Genomic DNA, 20,213 nt, shown 5'->3' with positions numbered 1-20,213 from the left:
ACTATCGTTTTGTTACAAAATTTAGTGAAATTTCCGTTGACAGGCAATTAAAAATTGTTATACAACATACACGTGATATGCACACAAATGGTTTCTAGTGAACGCATAAAGATTGCCCATTCGGCTAAATTTCAACTCGTGGAAACGGTATTATGGCTGCCGTGCATCGCTATTTGCTTGCTGCGCGTGCCACATAAAACATGTAAGAGAGAAGTTGATCTCATATAGCGACGGAAAGTAATTTATTTTCATCCCATAAGTGATCTTGCTCTGCCACATGCCAGTAAATACGCTACGCGTATTTGACCTCTTTCTGAAGCTAGACATCTTATTTTCAGAATTCCACATTTCAATATAATTGATGGAATTTTTATTTTTCTTGAAATTTTTTACTTAATTGATGTATGTATTTAAAAGCTTTATTTAAAAATAAATAAAAAGAAATTTAAAAAAGTAATTAATTATAATTTTTTGTTATATATACAAATTGTAGTAATAACTTTTTTATTTCAATCCAAAGAATATTATAATAAAGATAATATTTCTTTAATTATTGTGGTAGAAATTAGAATTTTCCCAAAAAATTAATAAATTAAAAAATCTACATAAGAGAGAGAGATTGCATACGAATTAATTTTTTATATTAAAAAATATGTTACTATATAATTACATTCGAGAACATACGACTTTTAATAGCATCGATGATCACGTATTTTCTACTCCAATTCCTAATACATGCATCATTATACATACATGTTACATACTGCACATGACAAGTTACATTCTTTCCTGTCAGCATCAGGGAAGTGCATAATACCCTAATAATAATTTAATTTGTTTAATTAATCATAAAGCGTAAAATTGTATTGGTAATTCCTATGAGCTTGAACGGAGAGAACAGTAATGTTTCCTCGATTTTCGACCTCTGGGATATAAATTGCGTTCCGCACGATTATTTCCGTAATAAAAGAAACATTTTAGTTATTACATTTTTAACAAAATGCATCGCTGTATACGAAAAAGCAATGAATTATCATCGTCAATCTGTTAAAAATATTTCGCGCATTTTTCTCTTTCTAAAGCTGAATAAAATAATTAATCGGTTAGCAGATATTGAAAGATTTTATTAAATAATGATCTGCGATGTATCATTGGTAAAAACCGGTTTTGTAATCTGCAATCTCATCACGCTTTTGGTATTAGGAAGATTTAGAACGCGCGCCACGCAATATTTCTTCCGGCAGCGATATTTCAATAACGCCCGCATAAAGTATCGGCGCGGTCTGCCAATACAACCTCTATATTCAATAGGCGCCTATCAGTTCTCGCAAACGACATTAAATCTACATTGATTGAAATCTACCTGCTTCCTCTGAAAATCATGCGGAATAAGACTTATTCGTTTCGAGAAATCTGCCACCGACAACATTCATCAATATTTGCAATGTTAATGATCACGAAAGAAGGATATTATGTTTGTCGCGAGAATATTTTTTTATTTACGCAGTTTATCGCGATAAAGGAATTAATTCGCAGATTTAAAAAAAATACAAAGCACCGCGTAACACGGTATGAGCGATTCTGACAACGAGATAATCGATAGGATAACATTACGACCAAAAGTTTCATAAACTGTGAAACCATCTACGAGTTTTATTCCATAAATTCCACATATGGATGGCAAAATCCATTTCGAATGGCAAAATTTGTGCAAATGGCACAAATGACAACACGAGTCGTCGCGGCTACGTTGGATTTCACAATTCGCCGTTTGGTTTGGCCAAAATGGTAAACTCGTTATCGAAAACGCTAGGAATTTTTGCGTCAGAAAATTGGACATAAACTTCAATATTGATAATTCGTGATGACGGACTATCGAACTTGTCCTAGAGTCATTTCGCGGAAATTCGTTGTATAAAAAATTTCTGTTTAATTAACTCGTATACACGTGTATGTGTGTATGTAAGTGTGTGTCTATGTGTGTGTATGTAACAGAACGTGAATTTGATTGCGGGGACCGCAATATCGACGGTGGTTATACGCGGTGCAAAATTATACTGTCATGCACTGAGAAATATTTGAATATGAATACGAGTGTGTGTCGCGCGGTAGGACATTATCGTGCGGGACGTAACTGTGGCAAGGATTAGTTAAACGGTCAATGTTTAACTACGGTGCCGTTACGCAACTATAATTTGGCGACTTCGTCGCACGAATGCAAGACGGCAATAAAATCTACTTTGCTAAAAGCATGCAGCCGAGAGAATTAATTCGGGCGGGCTATTACTCTCCAGCCGGATGTCGCGTCATTAACGCCTCACCATGTAGCTGCGCTGTGTACTAAATTATTCGTGAAGCTGTCGCCGGCAGTATGAAATAGTTACGAAGCGTATACTTCAATATCTATCTCTATTTTGTCGTTAATATTATTAATATGAATATTATTACTATATATTATCCGTATTATTATTATATTATAGTTCAAGTTCTTCTTTAATACAACCCAATTATAACATGTACAAATTATGCAATAATTGGGTATTTCGATACATTTGCTTGCTTATTTAACATATGTATTTACGATATGTATCCACAATTTCAGTATTCCGAATAAAATCAGACATAGGCTACGGTCAACGTGACGCTACAAATGCTTCGAAGCATTCCTCTTCTCTTTTCTTTCAATGAAGAAAGAAAGAGAAGAAGAACGCTCCAAAGCATTTGTAGCGTCACGTTGACTGTAGCCTGAGACTATGATTTTTCTGCAGTTCGGGATTAATGTTACTTCGGAATATCAATGAGCTAATTATTAAAAGAAATAAACGTAAGAAAAAAGATGAAGGAATCACAACGCTTTTGTATGCACAAGAAAAAGAAGGCACTACCATTAGAATGCAGCGTGTTGGTCTGCAATCAGATCGGTGAGGTTCCTAACCAAGTCCAAATGTAGTAAAAGATATAAGCTTGCGTCAAACTGATACGTTTTATGAGTATTTTCAACATTCGTTTTTAACATAGATTTATTAAAGTAATCAAACATATGTATGTATCATTTCTAGAAATATCTGCGTGAAGGTATAGATCAACATGTGTTAAATTAATTAAAATGTGTATTTTACCGAAAAAAGCCTGGACTGCGAAAAGTTAACAGTCGTTCTTGTGTTATGTATATTTTCCTAAATTGCTAATAATAAAGAAATAAGTATTGCGTACCTATATATTTAAATAAGTAGAACGCGGTAAATAAACGGAGACAGTTCCTAACCATTGCTAGCCTAGTGCGGCTGCATTCGAACGCCAGGCACGTTACTTTGTTACGAGATAACGCTACTTCCGAATTTATACGTAACCTGCGCCTTAGAGACTCCGGATTCGGATTCCCTAATTAACGAACGAGAGGAGACAAAGCGTGATCGTCGCCCTCTCTCCGGCTCACGGGGATGTCAGATATAATTAATTTCACATCACATATCTACGATACGCGAGCCAAGTCAGTTCGAATAGCAGAAATGTCCGCAAACTTAATATCTCGGAATCTTAATTACTTTTTCATATAAAATTAAAATCTAATTGCCTTTTAACATTTCCCTCATGCTCAATATGGTTGATGAACAAGTCGACATGAAAAATTCATGTTTCTATTAATAAAAATGGAATAATTTACAATATATGGATCCTGCAATATATAACAGCTATAAAAATTAAACCAATTTTAGAGTAGATTAAAAAAAATGTATTTCTGCAATATTTTTAATATATTTTTCTTTTGAGATTAGAATAACATTTCTCGCGGATCTTCTACCGAATTTGCGAATATGCTATAGAGTCAGAAACAACAAGATTAAAATGCATTTTAGAATTTAAACCTTTGCAACGATAAAATCATAAGAGTATTATAGAAAAGCAACTTTCCATTACATTCATGTTAATTAAATAATTTCCAGGTTTTTATTATTTTTTATTACATTAAAGGAAATATGCTAAAAGCTAAAAGTGAATATTAAAAGCGAACCACTGAAGAAGTCAGACTGTCTCAAAGAAGATGAATGACACTTTGTATACGCGAAATAAAATCACGTATACACATGAGAGACGTATACATGCTCATTAAATAATTAAAATTAATTCAAGAAAAAAGTGAATTATCCTTTATTCTGTATTTAACACGGCCTAAGTGTAGGCGGTGAACGACGGAGAAAATCCTGGCCGGTGTTTAAAAGCGCTTCTAAACGTCCGGCGACAAAAGGTCAAAGGATCGAATATCCAGATAGCCCGCGGTAATTTGAATGCGGTAGTTTGAAATAAAAGGTCACGCGAAAGCAGGACAAAACGGATCTCTGTGTACAGACGACGTATGGCGGCTAATGGAAGCCGGAGGAGGAATCATGCCATGGGTGGAGGAAGAAGCACGGGTGGAATAGGGAGGAAAATCAAGGGACAGAGAGAGGACGAGATGGACAGGGGAGAGGAGGACGAAAGGGAAGACAAAAAGAGGCCGAGGAGGGGAGGGCGGGGGGTGGATACGGCGAAGCGACAGAAGAGAAGACTCGATTACACGTCACCAGCAGCCCAGGAGCCTATTTGATCGCAATCGGTTTTTCATTACCAAAAGCTTCGCCGGGCTTTATACCAAATTGTACATTCGGCGACCCTTGTAAAATTCATCGGGACGCACACCGAGCAACGGAAGTCGCAGAGTAGCGCATAATTGATCATCCCGCGTGCATTACATCTCGCGCGCGTGCTGCCCATAACTTCCGGCGAACGCGGGATAAAAGTACGCGGAACCTTCGGGTGCCATGCCGTTCACGTCGAATCTTCAATTCGCGGAAATGGATTGTGTGTCAGAGGTAATGCGTGGTAAATCGACATATCGACTCTCGTGAAATTCATGCATCCACCACTCGCGGCTTCCCTTCCGAACCTTTATTACGAGTTTCCGATAGATTATGCATCTCCGGCGTGTTGTTCGTTAAAATTTAAAACGATACAAACTGAATCTAAGAATTCTTTCACGTCGATGCAAATATCGAAAGGTGGCGGGCACGAAAAAAAGTTGTTAACTCAATATTTTCAACTGATTATTATTTTTTTAATTTAAGTATTTATCATGATAAGTATTTGAGTCAAATTATGTCATGTTAGATTTAATATATCGTATTTAATTTAAATACATAAATATTTCAATTAAAAAAAATAATAATTAGTTGAAAATATTTAGTCAAGTTAACAACTTTTTTTCTCAAAGTAATTATACCGTGTATTTAACATTAAACAAACTTTCACAAACACTAATGCCCCTTTCATATCCCGCAAGTATTCCGCCCCTCTTATCGGGGCGGAATACTTTCTTTAATTATATTAAAAAAAAGGTTATTAAACTTTCACAATTAAATATCAATTACGTATATCAGACCTTTAACTGCCATTTAACATGGAGTCTTAAAATAGTAGTCCTAAAATACTAAAAACGAAAGATTCTCGAAAATTAATGACGTAGAGAGGTTTCTGATGGTGCTGATAACGAATTTCAAGTCAAATTAAAATAATTTATGTCAGAAATCTTTATGAAAACTATCATCAAACTGTTTAAACATATTTTGTTCAAATATAACTTTAAAATCATATGCAGCACACCCAAAAACTCCTAAATGTACGTACCTTGTTTCAGTCATTAATTTCATGACGAGAAGATGCATTCTGTTGGCACTAAACGCAAAGTCCAAAATGACGAGAATTCTCGTCATCGGCAGTCAAGAGGTTAAGAAACAGGAGGCAGATTTTCGCTTCCTCAGGAAACCATTGCCCGCTTATCAAGCTCCGCACATTTCGACTTGAAAGAATTCACAATGTTAATGTGTTATTGCCAATGTTATTCACAATTCAGAGCCTAATTACAATTACATATACATGTATTTTATACATACCTGATGAATTAATTCATCTGTCCGACGGGCCGGCCGCCACTTAATTTAATACCCGCGCGATTGCGCAGTGCGCGGTGTAGCGAGAAAACGGCTGTAAAGGTGTGTACGCGACGATCAACCGATTATGTTATTGACGGTACGTGTCAAACGCACGATTTCGAACGAGCGGACGCAACAACGAGCGGACACGACAACGCCTGGCACAAACGGCGGTTTACCCGCGTTACCTGTTATCGCGCGCGCGCGCCGATTAACCGCTTTTAGCGGCGACCGCACATTATTCGGCACTTTATTCGGCACTCCCGACGTTTATTCGCACGCGAGACTGCTTTTTGACGCGGAAACCGCCGGGTAGCTCGCGTGCCGGCGACCGACGCGAAAGCGCGCGAAACCAAAATGGCGACGGGTCAGTTTCGCGGCCGCGCATGCGCGGCGCGCGGCCGCGACGCGCGCTAATTAATCGCGTTTGACGATTCTTCTTTTCGTTATCACATTAGCGCTCGTTATTACAGGACATTTGAGTGAAATGTTACACGTCACCTGACGTTCCATTTCGCGATCATTTGCACAAAAGCGCACTTTTGACGAACGATATAAACGCGAAATATATACACGTTCATCGAGGCAACATTAATTTCGTTTGCATTTTGCGAACAAAGCCTGCTCTAGACGCGATAAATCGAAATTCGCAATAGAATTGTAGTTTTACGAACTGTACGTGCAGTAAACGAAAAACGCTCAAAGAGTTAGAATATGAGCGTATATATTTTTTTACAAAATTATAAATATAGCATTGTATCCTGAAATCTGACAAAAATTAAAGATCGTCCGGCCAAAGGTCCCATTAAAATGTAATATTAAACAATTATTATTAATGCAGCATGAACAAAGATAGATCATATTTTACGAGCAAATAATATCAAGTTTCAATAAAATACTATATAATAAAAATTAGTAAAAATATTTAAAAATATTTATTTGTTTGACAGATTTTTTGTTTTATTAACATAAAAAGTTTATGAGAAAAAGAAAATCACATCTTGTAATCAATCTAATATTTAGCAATTTTTTTTCTTATTACAGTAAAACAATACGGGGCTCGGAGTCTTGAATGGTACATCATCTGTCATCTTACAGTGTCGTGTTGAAACTTGTAGCCGTTTTAGTACGAATTTACGACTACAGATGGGGACAACATTCACAGTCTTTTTTTGACAGTCTTTTTGTGCGCGCGTGTAAACGACGGAGTAGATCAACAGCTGATCGTTTATTTTGGGACAAGGCACGCAACGGATCTGGCAAAATAATAAAACGCAGTTACCAAATTATCACCGTATTTTATTATCGACCGACATTTTTTATCGCAAAGAAGAGGGAAAAAAATTTCCACTATAAGAACTGCAAAAGGATTGAAAAGAGTGAACTTTGCGATTGTGGCTCGAATCCGCAAAGAGATACAAAGAAAAATACACAGAATCATAATCGTGCGGAGGAGCACTTCGCCCCAGAGACATGTCAGCGTTATCGGAGAGTGTTACGATCAAGCAGCCTATTAGACGTCTGGAGATCCAGATCAATAATTTTAACGTTGCCATTCCGCATCATGTGAATTTGTTAAAGCGACACAAGAACAATATCAAAAAGGTGAGTCTGTTTTACACATATCTCATATTGTTTAGAGTCCTTGATACGAGCCTTTTAAAATCTTTGCAGTATCAGAATCAACAGGATTGGGAACAGGTACGAAGGGAGCATGTGAATGTCTCTCGGATCGTCAAGCAACTGAAGGAGTTGTTGTACCAGATGGACACTCTTAGAGCACAGGTCCTCGATGTTGACATCGGTAAATTTGACAAATTGACAACGAATGCACGATCGAGTATCATGAGCGCGATCGAGGAGTATTTAGGTAAGAAACGCAATGCAACATATGATACTCCCTCTTAATTTTGATTGGCATAAAATTATAGGAAACTAATATGGATACAAATGTGTCGTTTATAGAGATGGAATTGAATTTTTCGACATCACCACCTACGACATCACCTTCGCCTGTAAGTGAGTCAGAAGAGCTTCCGCATCCGCTTCATGACAGTGGTATCCAATTGCAAGCAGAGCAGGAAGATTTGCAACGCCAGCAGACATGTATGCAAGTCTGGAATCGACTGCAAGGGGAAATACAACAGTTGCACGAGCTCTTCGTTGAATTTAATAAAGTTGTACATGTAAGTATATAATTCCACCTTGTGTCACATGGTATTTGAAGAGGGATAATTAAGTAACAAGTGTTTTTAAATGTTTTCATACATCATCACCATGTGAGAAAGGGAGTTTATTAGTCTTTATTATCATTAAATGTATATTTTCTTGCAATCATGTAGGATCAGAAAGAAATGGTGGATAATATGGAAGACAACATTGAGGAGACTCAAATAAACGTGAACGAAGGTGCAAAATACCTGCAGAAGGCTTCCAGATATAAAGTCGCTGCGTATCCCCTAGCAGGCGCTATGCTGGGCACATGTATTGGAGGACCAATAGGTTTGTTAGCTGGATTGAAAATTGGTGGTCTTGCTGCTGTGGGTTGTGGTATTTTAGGTAAGTTGTATGAATTTATATAAAATTAAAATTGAATACTGAAATAATTATATAAGAGCTGAATAATTACATAAGAGACGATGAAATGAGAAATAAAGATAGTGTGCAATTATTCATCTTTAGGTTTCACAGGAGGATCATTATTGAAAAAGAAACAAGTAGAATCGCGAAAACAAGAACCGTGTTTAGATAAATCGACAATAGATCTCAAAAGTGTTAAGAAATCTGCCTCTTGTCCTGACGATTTAAAACAAGACAAAAAACATTTGTGACAAACGATGACTTCGTCGACAGGCGACATTAATTTTAAACGTAAAAAGAAGTGCACTGTTATATAATTGTAAATTGCTAAGATATTTGTACATTTTCCTATTTTTTGTGGACATGTTTTTTATTTGTATATAAAAACTATATAAATTTTGTAAAGCTACGTAGTTTAAAAATTCTTTGAGGGAGATTTTTTAACTTTTATGACTTAGTATTTATAACTTTGTATGCTAGAAGGAAACAAATGACTAGTCTTCAAACTTGTAAATCTTTTAAAATGTAACCTATTTAACAATGTATTATAAGATCATTGTACTTTACACAGAACTTGTCACAGTAAATATATGCACGGCTAAAATCAGGTTAAAGAGATAAGGAGATGTCTCTTTTATAAAATAATGACTTTTATATGCCTCTTGCGTGCCTTGTAACTGCTTTAAATTATTAAAATACTTATCATAGTCTGTAAGTTTTTAAACATTGCAGCTACTTGTAAGTGCTCTCCTACGAATTAATATAAAACGGACACGTCCGAAAGTAAGACTTGATAAATGCATAATTAAAAAAGTTTACGTTAATAGAAATTTAATTTTCGCCATTATATATTTTGCACTTTGACGTAGATTGTCTCAGAAGATATTGCTTTTCGCACTTCAATCAAGAAGTGCATGCTACATAAAATATAAAAGTGCTTTGCATTATCATATTATGTGCAAATTATTAAACTATTTGCAGAGAATACTACGTAAAATATACGATATGCCGAAATGGCGATTGTAATAAACAATCGAAACATATAAAACATCGAAATATTTATTCCGGCAAATAATTACATACTGGAAATGGTAGACATACGTGGTAGATAATACGGTCTGATAACGTTCACAAAAACATTTGAGTTCTCTACAAAAGGCACCCAATACAGTATATTTAGCAAGTAATAAAATACATCGGTGTTAGACACAGTACAATACTGAAATAATCGTGTGTTATTAAATGTAATATATACATTTCATTTATAATGGGAATACTTAATCTAGAGACTAAAATGTTCTACTTAAAAAAATATTAATAAATATCTAAGAACATGTAATATTAAGTGACTATCGGCATATTTTCTTATAAGGTACTATGTTGTTATTATTGTTACTCCAACATCCCTATTCAAAAGCAACACCAAACACGTATTCACAGTATTGTGGAAAATAGAGATTGTTTACTTTCTTTCGCTTAGTTTTACTTTCGAAGCTCGGGATGCTCAGCCAGGTGCACCGATGTATGCATGGCATATTAATGTAATTGAAATTCAGATGAACAAATAGGTAATTACGTTTGATTGAAAATTATTGTAAATTGCGATTTGAATACAATTCGTAATAAAATAGGGTGCATCGGACTGTGCCAAAGTTCTTTGTAATACTCTATGATCTACAACTACACTTCTAAATATTTGCGACTTTTCTCTTCACACAAAAGATATAAAATAAACAGTTTGGTCACTATCCATAAGGTACTTACAATACCTTGACAGACCTTGGCAATGAAGATGGCTAATTAATCGACTTATTTGGAAGCAAATGTAACGATGCAGAATCACATATAAACCGCTATTATTCACATTTACTCGAATTTAAAGAGTTAAATGACTACTGTTTAAAAATTTAAAGTTGATCTTAATTTTTCCGTTTCTCAAATATTATCTTTTACAATTGCTTGCAAGTTTTACAATTTTTAACAATAATTATACAAATAATTTAACAAATATCATACAAGAAATTTTTCCGATTAGCCGTTAGATAATATGATCGATTCTGCATAGTTGAATTAATTGATTTATGAAAAAGAACATTGGAATATGTAGTGTGGATTGTCTTAAGGCAAGCTTACCACTCTAATTGATCCTAAGCTGTTCCAAAACATTTATCCACACATGTATAGAAACAAATTTATTTCTTAAACATAATAGTATTTCATAAAAAGAACAGAAATTTGGCTTTCAAGTACAGGCCAGAGTTAGATTTACATCTACGACGTGTGATAAAAGGTTTTACAAATGACTCTGACATAAAAAGAATATAATATTTTATATATATATCTATATATATATATATTTAATATATAATCTGGAAATAATATATAGACTATCGGTTATATTACTTGTGGCTACATTGTATAAACCTTTGATATTACATTATATTACAAATTGGTATGTATGTGTGCGCAGTGATTTGACATTCCTGAATATATAATCCATAATCAACTTATTACATCTCTTTGAGAGATAGCATCGATATAATAGATGATAATTAAGGAAAATATATATATTTTCTCCAATTTCTGTATGAAATACCTCTCTAAGATCATCATATATTTCCCTTAATATAATACAATAAGCGCGAACACAATGTGGAATTGAAATATTACTATTTATTAACTATAATATAAATAAATGTATAAAACTCTCTTCTCTCTTTCGCTCTGTCGTAAGTCATCGGAAATTTCGCAAAATTTTCCGCCACTGTAATCAGGAATGCCAATGTAAATGAGGATGGCGACGAGTGCATATCGTTTATGGTACTGTAGCATACCGCGACATGTGAATGTACATTTGATAGAACATGTTTATCTCACGTCGTCTTGAGCACATTGGTAAAATTAATAGACGGAATAAGAAAATACACGTTGCCATTACTTCAGAAACCTGAGCTTCATAAGTAATAGCTTTACGATCTCATAAATCTGTGGATATTTCGAAGCGTATCAAAAGATAGATTCACAGACGGATTCACTTGAAAGTTAAATGTCAAAATTCGGTACTCCACTTCCGCAACTTTAAGATAAAAATCTACGTTTATGTAATGCGATTACAAATTCGTAGCTGGGCACACGTGTTAAGCGTAATGCGGCGACCTACCGAATTGCATGTGGCTTTATATTTTTCTCCATTATGTTGTCAAACTATAGTTGCTCAAGGATACAATGCATTCTAGTGCTACAGTACGCGTGCGACGATATTACCTCATTGTACCTATCTAAATATGCCACGATAATATGTTACGTCTCTGTAATCGTAACACAAACTTGCAAGTGAATCAATGATAAACTCGTTTTTTCCCGATGGTTCGCGTGTCGAGAAAACTTCATAGATTAATAGACATGTCTTGGTCATAAGATGTGAGATTCGTATCCGTCGAGGAAGCAGGGGTAACCGTTGCCGCTGTTGCGCTGGTTGGCGACTGCAATGGAGTGGAAGTCGTAGGTAGCGACGTAGGACTCTCCAGGGTTGAATTCCAGTGGCTTCTTTCAGTGCCGTCACCCCCATCATCAGACACGATTGAAATGTCAGCGATAATACCACTCTCTGCAATGGGAACATTAACATCATTTAATAAATTAATATCGATGTCGAATTTCTTTAAAAAATCAAATCACTGAGATCAAGGCATAATACTCACCAACGCTACATTGACTGTTCAGTGTAGTACTACGATGATGCGGTCGTGGACTCGTGTCTAATCCAAGATTAAGCGTCGTAGGGGGGCCGCTGCTTCCACCGCTGCTCGAAGATGAGCTGACGGAAATTACGCTGTGCGGCCTTCTGCTGCAACGACTGGAGTCCTCCGTCATTGATACCGCTATAGAGTTCCTAAATCTGGGTGCTATACAGACAAATGCAAATAATTGTTTTAATATTCAGCGATATAAGCAAATGGTTTTCGATAATTCGCGAATTGTACTCACTCTTCGAGAGTTGAGCCACACTGATGGAGCGATCGTTTATCTGATCTGCACTAGGCCTTATATCTAAACACGGCTTATTCCCAATGCCCATGCTCGACATCTCCGCCAGGCGCACTTCTAAAAAGTAAAATATCATCGATAGTAATTCGCCCTCTTTAAAATTTATATATTTATATTAATAAACGAAGTGAAAATAGCGAATTACCTCTGTTTCGAAGCGCCTGCTTCCATAAGAGGTTGCTGAGTTCCTCGGTCCAGGCTTTCTTAATATCCTCACTCGCGCACTGTAACGTGTATGTATCTCCTGGTTTCCTTTTGCGGAACCAGATCTCGAATTTTGTAGGCGAGTCCGCGATAACGGCAGTCAAGCCGATATCTGTCGTTTTAATGCTATGTTTATAGATGTAAATATCAAGATTCTGAAAAAATATATACATGTAAGTAACAAAAATGAAACAGAGACATAAAATAGTGTTAAAATGCACGCAGAGCAAACATGCAGAAAATCTTACCTTTCTATCGGGGAATCTCCTTGCCTTACTGAAGAGTATAAGATCTTCGAACAGGAAGACTTGACGCAGGCATTTTTTGCCTTTTCCTTGCCAGACTAAAAATTCGTTTTGCCGCAACAGCCTGCCTTGTTCTTTTACATTTACCTAGGAAATAATATCACGTCTTTTGCATTGTGCAATATATTTATGTAAATTATTTTAATACTCATTTATATTCACTGAAATGGATAATTACTAATTTTATTTTATTATTTTAGCACAACAAAATGAAACTTACGTCACAATCACGAAGCGAATCCATCGCCAAAAGATCGTTCCCATGTCGAAGCTGAAATCGAACCATCTGCTCGGCAGCCCTCAAATCCGCTTCACCTTCTACCATCGGTTTCATGCCATCTTCCTTCTCGTCTTTCTCCTCTTTGCCGGACAATTGTTCCGATAAATCTGTACCAGCTTTGACCAGCTGCTGAAGTAGCAAAGCGTATTTTCCCATTCGCTGAACCGGTTTCAGCAAATAACTAGCTAAGTCCATTTTATCTCCCAACTCTAATTGCTTCTGTTTGAAGAAGCTCGTGCCGTATTCCGCCATCAGCGAATCCGAATTTGGTTTATTCTTATTGTACAAGGCATAAAGATAAAATTTCTTCTCCTGCAAGAAATTTATTATTCACGTGAAATCTCCCTTTTATGTGTTGGATTAAATTGTCAATTTCGATATAGTCATGCTTACGTGTCGGAGGAAGCATTGTCCCACCAGCATGGGCGATTGCTCGCACTGCTCTAGTTCGCGTAGAAAGTGTTGACTGTGAAACTCGTATATCTTCTCGACATTCCCGAAGATCACGTTTCTCTGGCCTCTGAGAGCCTGCGGGATGTCCTCTCGTACGAGTTCCGGAATATAGTTCTTCAAGAAAGTACAGATATTACGCTCAGCACGCGCGATAAATAATGAAATTACGCGAGAATAAACTCTAACGATGCGCACATTATAATAATTACCTCTATTATATACTCGAGGGACTTGACGTAGTCTCGTTCAGTCTGTATCATCTCCCTCATTATGAGCAGTATTGTTCTGCAAGGTGAAATTCTTCGTTAACGACGTTACGAAGAAACGGTATAACAATCAGTACGATGGCATAACGGAAATTACGGGGGAACAATGGGTCGCTATTAAAAATAGCAATGACGCAGCAATAAAATGTCACACCTAGGACACACTAATGACTTTACCGATCCATTTTACAATACAAAATTTCTTTTATTTTGATTGGTTTTATCAAATTAAAAATGATGAGAAGTCAAATGCTCGATCCAAAAGAAAACTTAAAGGAAAGGTGTTAGATAAAGAAAAAATGGAGGTTTATTATGGTTTTATCAATATCAATTCTTAACTTTCTTGGAAATTTTGGGTTCAAGTACGGTAAAAGAATAAAAGATAAAAGATTGGTATCAAAGCTGTACGAGCATCGTACTTTTTCGCCTTCATTCCTGGCGCGATACTGGCTGATCTGTGAAGGTGCGAGTTCACTGGCGGCTTAACCAGCCTCCGTGGTGCCGGGCTTCGCGGAGGCGTACGCGGTGGCGAGCAGTCCAGAAGCTGCTCGGCACTCTCTCGAAGTTCGGCGATGTTGTCTAGCACCGGCCGACCACCGCTACCAGCTGACCCGACACTTTCCATCGGGCAAGCATAAGACGCGCTGCTGTCGCTATCGTCCCAAGACGTTCCTGAAAACATGTGTAATCCCAACATGTAGATATTCTTCTTGCAACAACTCTAAGAAAAGGGAAAAAGAAGAAACCTCACTTTTGGCCAAGGTGTCGTCCCAGGAGGTCGACTCGGAAGCGGCGAAAGATCTTCTCCTCGCGGGACTCCCCGGCGCGGACGTGGTCCTGGCGATCTCGAGGGCTTCCGCGCACTTGTGCCGGGCGATGCGACATTGATCCAGGAGGACTTCGTTACCGAGTTTCTCCGCCAAGGCCATCATCTCGGTGAAGTGTTCGGGCGGTAGAGGCGGCCTCGCCATCAAGAATTGCTGGGCCCTCCTGTCGCTCGCTAGGCGAGCCTCTTGCGCCCACTCGTAGGCGCGATCCTGCAGGAGGCAGCATCTCGACGTGTCCTCCAGGTATTCTCGCCTGTCCTCCAAGCGCGAGCCGAAGCCTCGTAGATGCTGCTTCAGAGATCTCGCGAGCTCGCGAAGTCCGCTCGCGCTCGCCGCCTCGGCAAGATCGCTCCCCTTGTCCAGGTGTCTCTGTAACACAAAGAAGAACACAAATCAAAATGACAAATGCTCTTCGTGCGTATCGTAATTTCGATCGTAATCCAAGAACAAATTATTAATTCGGCGGATGTATTTTCCTGCGTTACTCATTACCGCCGGAGAGTTCCATCCGGAATCTGATCTAGAATTTCATTTAGAACTTCGCGCGACGAATACGGGATGGTAATGGAAGTCAGACGAATATTTCATCCACAAACTCATAACGAAGGGCGTGATAAAGGACAAGAATCTCCCGTCTCGATGAGAGACGATATTCCGGTCCCCCCCGCCTCGGCGTCGGAGTTGCAGGATCTCCCGCGGTGCCCGGCAGACCCGTCCCTAATGGAGGGGCCATAAATCGACATATGGGGGTAAATAATGTCGCGATAAGCCAGGGGGGTCCGTACCGGCCGCCACCGTACAACTCGCACGGATGGATAACACGCGCGTTTACACAGAAAATCTCCGCGTGCCACGCTCGTTCCGCTCGCGTATCGCATCACCGCGCGATGATACACGTACTCTCGCATTCGTGCGAGCGTGAAATCCACTTAGACACGGCTCGGCTGCATCCTGGAGCACGGACTGTTCGATCGAGTGCCCGTGACGAAAGACGCTCTCGTATCTCGTCCCACGATGTAGCTCCGGATGCAATATGCGATCGAGAGAGAGACCGCCGCGTCACGGATAAGAATCGTATGCGTGCCACGCACGGTTACGCGTAATATCGACGACGTAACGCGCTCGTGATAAGTCGTCCGCGACTGAAAGAAATTTCTCCTTTACTTATTAGGTATACATAGATAACGCATTAGTATGCGTGATCGAAGACGCCCGGACGACATCTGATGTGCGGGGGGACGTTCGAGACGGCTTCTGCACGAAGAAGAAAGTATTTCGCACGTAACGTTGGTCGACGCATGATACGCGTCACGTTACACCCTCTGATGAAATATCACGTCTCCCGTAGCGCCGTGAGACACTTTAATATCGTAAGTAGAAAGTGTGCGGCATATTAAGCGCTTTAGATGCGTTACCATACTGATGTGGACAGAGAAAAGAAATGTGCAAAGTTCGAATACGAATGACCTGGGGATACAGTGGCATGAGCTATTAAAAGTTTCATTACACTTCGCTATAGTTATTATTGCAGTTTTACTGCAGTTTATTGTGCAGTAAAACGACTGTATCTATAAATTATAAATTGCAAACATGAATAAAACAAGCTACTTTATTATATCTCTAAGTGTCTCACTTGATAATTCAAATATTAACAAGATTTATACAGAGAAAGAAGATAAAAATGTTTTTAATTCCTAATTTTTCGAGCCCGTTGACATTTATTTCCGACGTATCTATTTGTTAAGGATATTTACAACGCCAAATGCACATTAATCTTCAACAATAATCGCACATTAATCTCCTAAGAAACCAGACATTACTTGTTACTTTGGCAATAAATCTTTATACTATATGTATCCCATAAATTTGTAAATTGCGTCCTTGGGAAATATAATTGCACGAAACGGATGTGTGCCTTTTTTATTCATTGAACCGCCGCACGCGTTACACGGGATGATCTTCGTTCACTCTAATGGCGTTTGTTCGCGTACGCGCACGTGGCAGACTCCCCCAAGAATCTCGAATTATCGGAACTATTTTTCCCTTCGCCTCACGTCAAAGTACAAAACTCGTGAGAGAATTATGTGGCACGTGCAATGTTGTATTTTTCACGCTACTAGTACTCAAGCACGGCATTATCAATGTATTCAATGTATCACATTACAATGTATCAATATAATCTCGTGTCGACCCGTATAGCGTAAAAAATGTCCAGTTAATCACGTTATTTTATAACGAAATATATTTTATTTTTCAAGTTGTTATTATATAATAGCGCGGTAGAACTCGTCTACTTCATTTCTGTCTGTAACGCAAATGCCTTGATTCTTTTGACGTTATTCATATCGTGCGACGATTTAGGTATAGAATTATCCAAAAACCATTTTCTTAGAAATAAGCTTTGAGTTGATGAAATTCGTTCTAAACACTGCTGAAATCATCGACGAAAAATCGGAATATGATTCTCTCTCGATTACACACGTCAGTGCAGCGTAATCACGAGTACCGTTGCAAATTGAATTCCGCAAATTGATCGTCGATTAAAATCGTAAATCAATGTATAAATTCACACGCGTGTCGACAATGTTTTTTTTTTTATTTCCGTACGGTTCGCGCACTTTCCAATCAGGATATTGAATCTTCTATTGAAACAGATCGATTTGCGCGCGCGGTCCATCTTCATGATTATAAGCGGTTTGTAAAGCACGTGAAATATTGCTTCCAAGGTCATGATATATCTTCTCCCTCTTTCTTCTCTTTCACATCGAGTCGTTTAATCAGAGGGACCGCGTTTCGGCACAGGGTATAATCCTCTCCGAATAGGCGTGCGACCCTTTCACACATTGTATAGATGCGCGCGCGTGCACATAAGGGTGATTATTAAATTTCATATGTACCCAATAGCCATTATCTCGCGGTACAGTTCTTTAAAAGTCCACACGTGATATCGTATTCTCTATTTCCGCTTCCGAAGAGCGTTTCGCGTGTTTCGGCGAGTTGTTAATTGTTTACCTACACGAGAAAATCAACCCGCATTTTTATGAAAGTTTGCCAATGACTTGTTAATTTATTGTTGCCCTCATTATGACGTGCATATCCAGACCATCGAATCCCTAAATCATCGTGAAAGTGTACTTGTTTAATTTAATTGCACTTGCATATTTAAAAAAACAAGTGCAAATGAATATCTTATTTCACGGTATTTGTTTGATGTTTTTTTTTTAAATATGTAAGTGCAATTAAATAGTTACACTTTCACGATGATTTTGGAATTTGATGGTCTTTTAAATATGAAAGTGCAATTGAACAATTACACTTTCACGATGATTTCGGGATTTGCGCTTGTTTGGAAATGCACATATAAGTTCAAGTCTCTGACATGATTGTTTAAACCGTATAACAATTTTCTCGCGCAACTATATTGAATATAAATAAGTATAATCAAATATGATAAATTACGGTAATTGCATTCGACTAACACGTAAATTGCTGCATTACTGTATAAAAAAAAGCGCAGACGATGCAAATCAATCATAAATACCTAGCTTGAGACGTCGACATAATCGATTATTAAATGTGCAAATTATACCAAAATTATTCTACAAATCCGTAATAATTATTCTAACGTGACATTAGTAGATATGAATGATCTTAGGACTGAGGTGATTATTATGGCGGAATGTAGAAAGGCGCCACTCTCGGAGCGTAATTGTTGGAGCGTGAAACCAGATTAGCTAAAACGTGACCAATCTCGCGGACACGTAGACTCGCTTGCGAACGGTCATGCTTATGTTCGTGCGTTCATTAATTGACACGTATCGTTGATTATCATAATAGATTGTCAATTAATATCAAGGAAGTTCGTAGGCGCACGGACAAAGACCGCCGGTAACACGCTGAACACACGGCGCCGATTATACTTTCTAATTACGGTAGCACGCCGCATCCGTATCCGTCGAGAATGGAAAGTCCCTGTTTTAGACAGAGATTACTCCCAGTTGTCTCGGAAGGACCCGACTGCGATTTATCTTTTCGAATGCAATGAAAGTACCTAATTAACACATCCCTCTCGATCATCAAGGATGCGCGCATCATGATCTTTCGCAAGCGCGAAGACGATTCGTGTCTTCACGATCGACGGCTGGAAATAATTATCAGCTGGCGCGCGCGGCGATTCTCTGGGTATCGCCTGCGATTGTGTATTTTGGCGTAACGCGGACGTGAGCCGATGTGTGAAATCGATATATGCGAAAGAGAATGGGACCAGAGGCCGCGAAGGGTGAGCAAGCGGCAAAAATGCAAGTCAGTGCATCGAGGGCACTTAGCATCCTGCAGCGTAATTAATTATAGATGAGTTGCAATGAACGTCTATGAAGCGAATGCAATGACTCACATTTTGTTTGATCACGGTAGTCTTTGGTCCGACTTAATCGGCCATATATGTGTCGCGCTTCGTGCAGCGGTGGTATGCTAACAAATTGAATTCCATCTTATGATTCAAGCACGTCGCAAGTTATTTGTTTCTACTTCAAACTACTCGACCTGTTTACAACCAACTGCAGGTATTTAATCGATAATATGATTATTTACGCGCGTACGACAAAGATAATGATAATTCTGAGCATATTTAAATTTCGTAGCGTCTTTAATTAGATTATTTATCCAAAAATTAAAGCTCATAAAACTTTTTTTAAATATTTAATGTTTTGGTTTTTATAATTACTGCCTTTATAATGCACGACTGCATGAGTTAGAACAATTTCTTTCGACAGCATTATACGACATTCTATTTGCGACGCCAGCATGCCGACGCAGTCGATTTAAATTGATCTATCCTTCTGCCATTCGATAGTTGGGGGCTATTAATATGCAGTAAGAAATAAAAATGACGTAAGACACGTGGCTGCAATATTATTCAATTGTTATCGTACATTGCGACGAACCTTTGAAATGGCTCTTAATCTTCCTCTCCAACAGTCTTTACGTGCTTCATTAAACCACGTTAATTAACCGTCAAAGTAATCATACGGTATCGTTAGCTATGGGCGGGCTTTTAAGTCAAGAATATTTCTCGACTCCCGGCTTATACTGGTGGTTCAACCGGTACTTGAAACATTTTCCTGACTGTTTAACGAACGATAAGACGACGCCATTAGTAAACACGCTAGCTGACGGTTAGTCGATTACCGAACGGTTTTCCTAGTTTTACGTTCGAGAGATCGTAAATAATTGCCGGAAACTTTCCTGTTGATATGGCTAAACGGATCACAGTACGTCGATTGCTC

General features: G+C 38.1%; 2 protein-coding genes across 4 annotated transcripts in view; one reads left to right on the top strand and one right to left on the bottom strand.

The window, feature by feature from the left end:
- Positions 1–7,134: 7,134 nt before the first annotated feature.
- On the top strand, positions 7,135–9,896 carry Syx17 (syntaxin 17). Of its 2 annotated transcripts, none has more exons than XM_071784445.1 (5): positions 7,135–7,571; positions 7,641–7,836; positions 7,932–8,152; positions 8,309–8,525; positions 8,628–9,896. In XM_071784445.1, the coding sequence occupies exons 1-5, from the start codon at positions 7,440–7,442 to the stop codon at positions 8,795–8,797; spliced, it is 936 nt and encodes a 311-aa protein (XP_071640546.1). In that variant the 5' UTR covers positions 7,135–7,439; the 3' UTR covers positions 8,798–9,896. The 2 variants fall into 2 exon arrangements, with proteins under 2 accessions (XP_071640546.1, XP_071640547.1); XM_071784446.1 differs by having other exon boundaries at positions 7,139–7,571; positions 8,649–9,896.
- The window catches only part of LOC139816735 (uncharacterized), a 293,006-nt gene continuing 282,382 nt past the window's right edge, over positions 9,590–20,213 (bottom strand). For both annotated transcript variants that reach the window (XM_071784440.1, XM_071784441.1), the window contains exons 14-23: positions 14,853–15,297; positions 14,521–14,773; positions 14,045–14,120; positions 13,776–13,949; positions 13,323–13,694; positions 13,046–13,189; positions 12,739–12,952; positions 12,534–12,650; positions 12,248–12,451; positions 9,590–12,153 (exon numbers count right to left, since the gene is read on the bottom strand). In XM_071784440.1, the coding sequence (XP_071640541.1) occupies positions 11,933–12,153; positions 12,248–12,451; positions 12,534–12,650; positions 12,739–12,952; positions 13,046–13,189; positions 13,323–13,694; positions 13,776–13,949; positions 14,045–14,120; positions 14,521–14,773; positions 14,853–15,297 (2,220 nt within the window). In that variant the 3' untranslated portion in view covers positions 9,590–11,932. The remainder of the gene's footprint in view (positions 12,154–12,247; positions 12,452–12,533; positions 12,651–12,738; positions 12,953–13,045; positions 13,190–13,322; positions 13,695–13,775; positions 13,950–14,044; positions 14,121–14,520; positions 14,774–14,852; positions 15,298–20,213) is intronic.

This window comes from Temnothorax longispinosus, chromosome 7 (genome assembly GCF_030848805.1).
Source record: "Temnothorax longispinosus isolate EJ_2023e chromosome 7, Tlon_JGU_v1, whole genome shotgun sequence".
Classification (NCBI taxonomy): domain Eukaryota; kingdom Metazoa; phylum Arthropoda; class Insecta; order Hymenoptera; family Formicidae; genus Temnothorax; species Temnothorax longispinosus.
Note: the sequence above shows the minus strand (reverse complement) of the source record. Positions and strands in the feature narration are given on the sequence as shown.

Coding starts and splice junctions, on each gene's coding strand:
- Syx17 (XM_071784445.1), top strand. CDS start 7,440: ATGTCAGCGTTATCGGAGAGTGTTACGATCAAGCAGCCTATTAGACGT. Junction 7,837..7,931: donor CGCGATCGAGGAGTATTTAG/GTAAGAAACGCA, acceptor TGTCGTTTATAG/AGATGGAATTGAATTTTTCG. Junction 8,526..8,627: donor TGTGGGTTGTGGTATTTTAG/GTAAGTTGTATG, acceptor AAATAAAGATAG/TGTGCAATTATTCATCTTTA.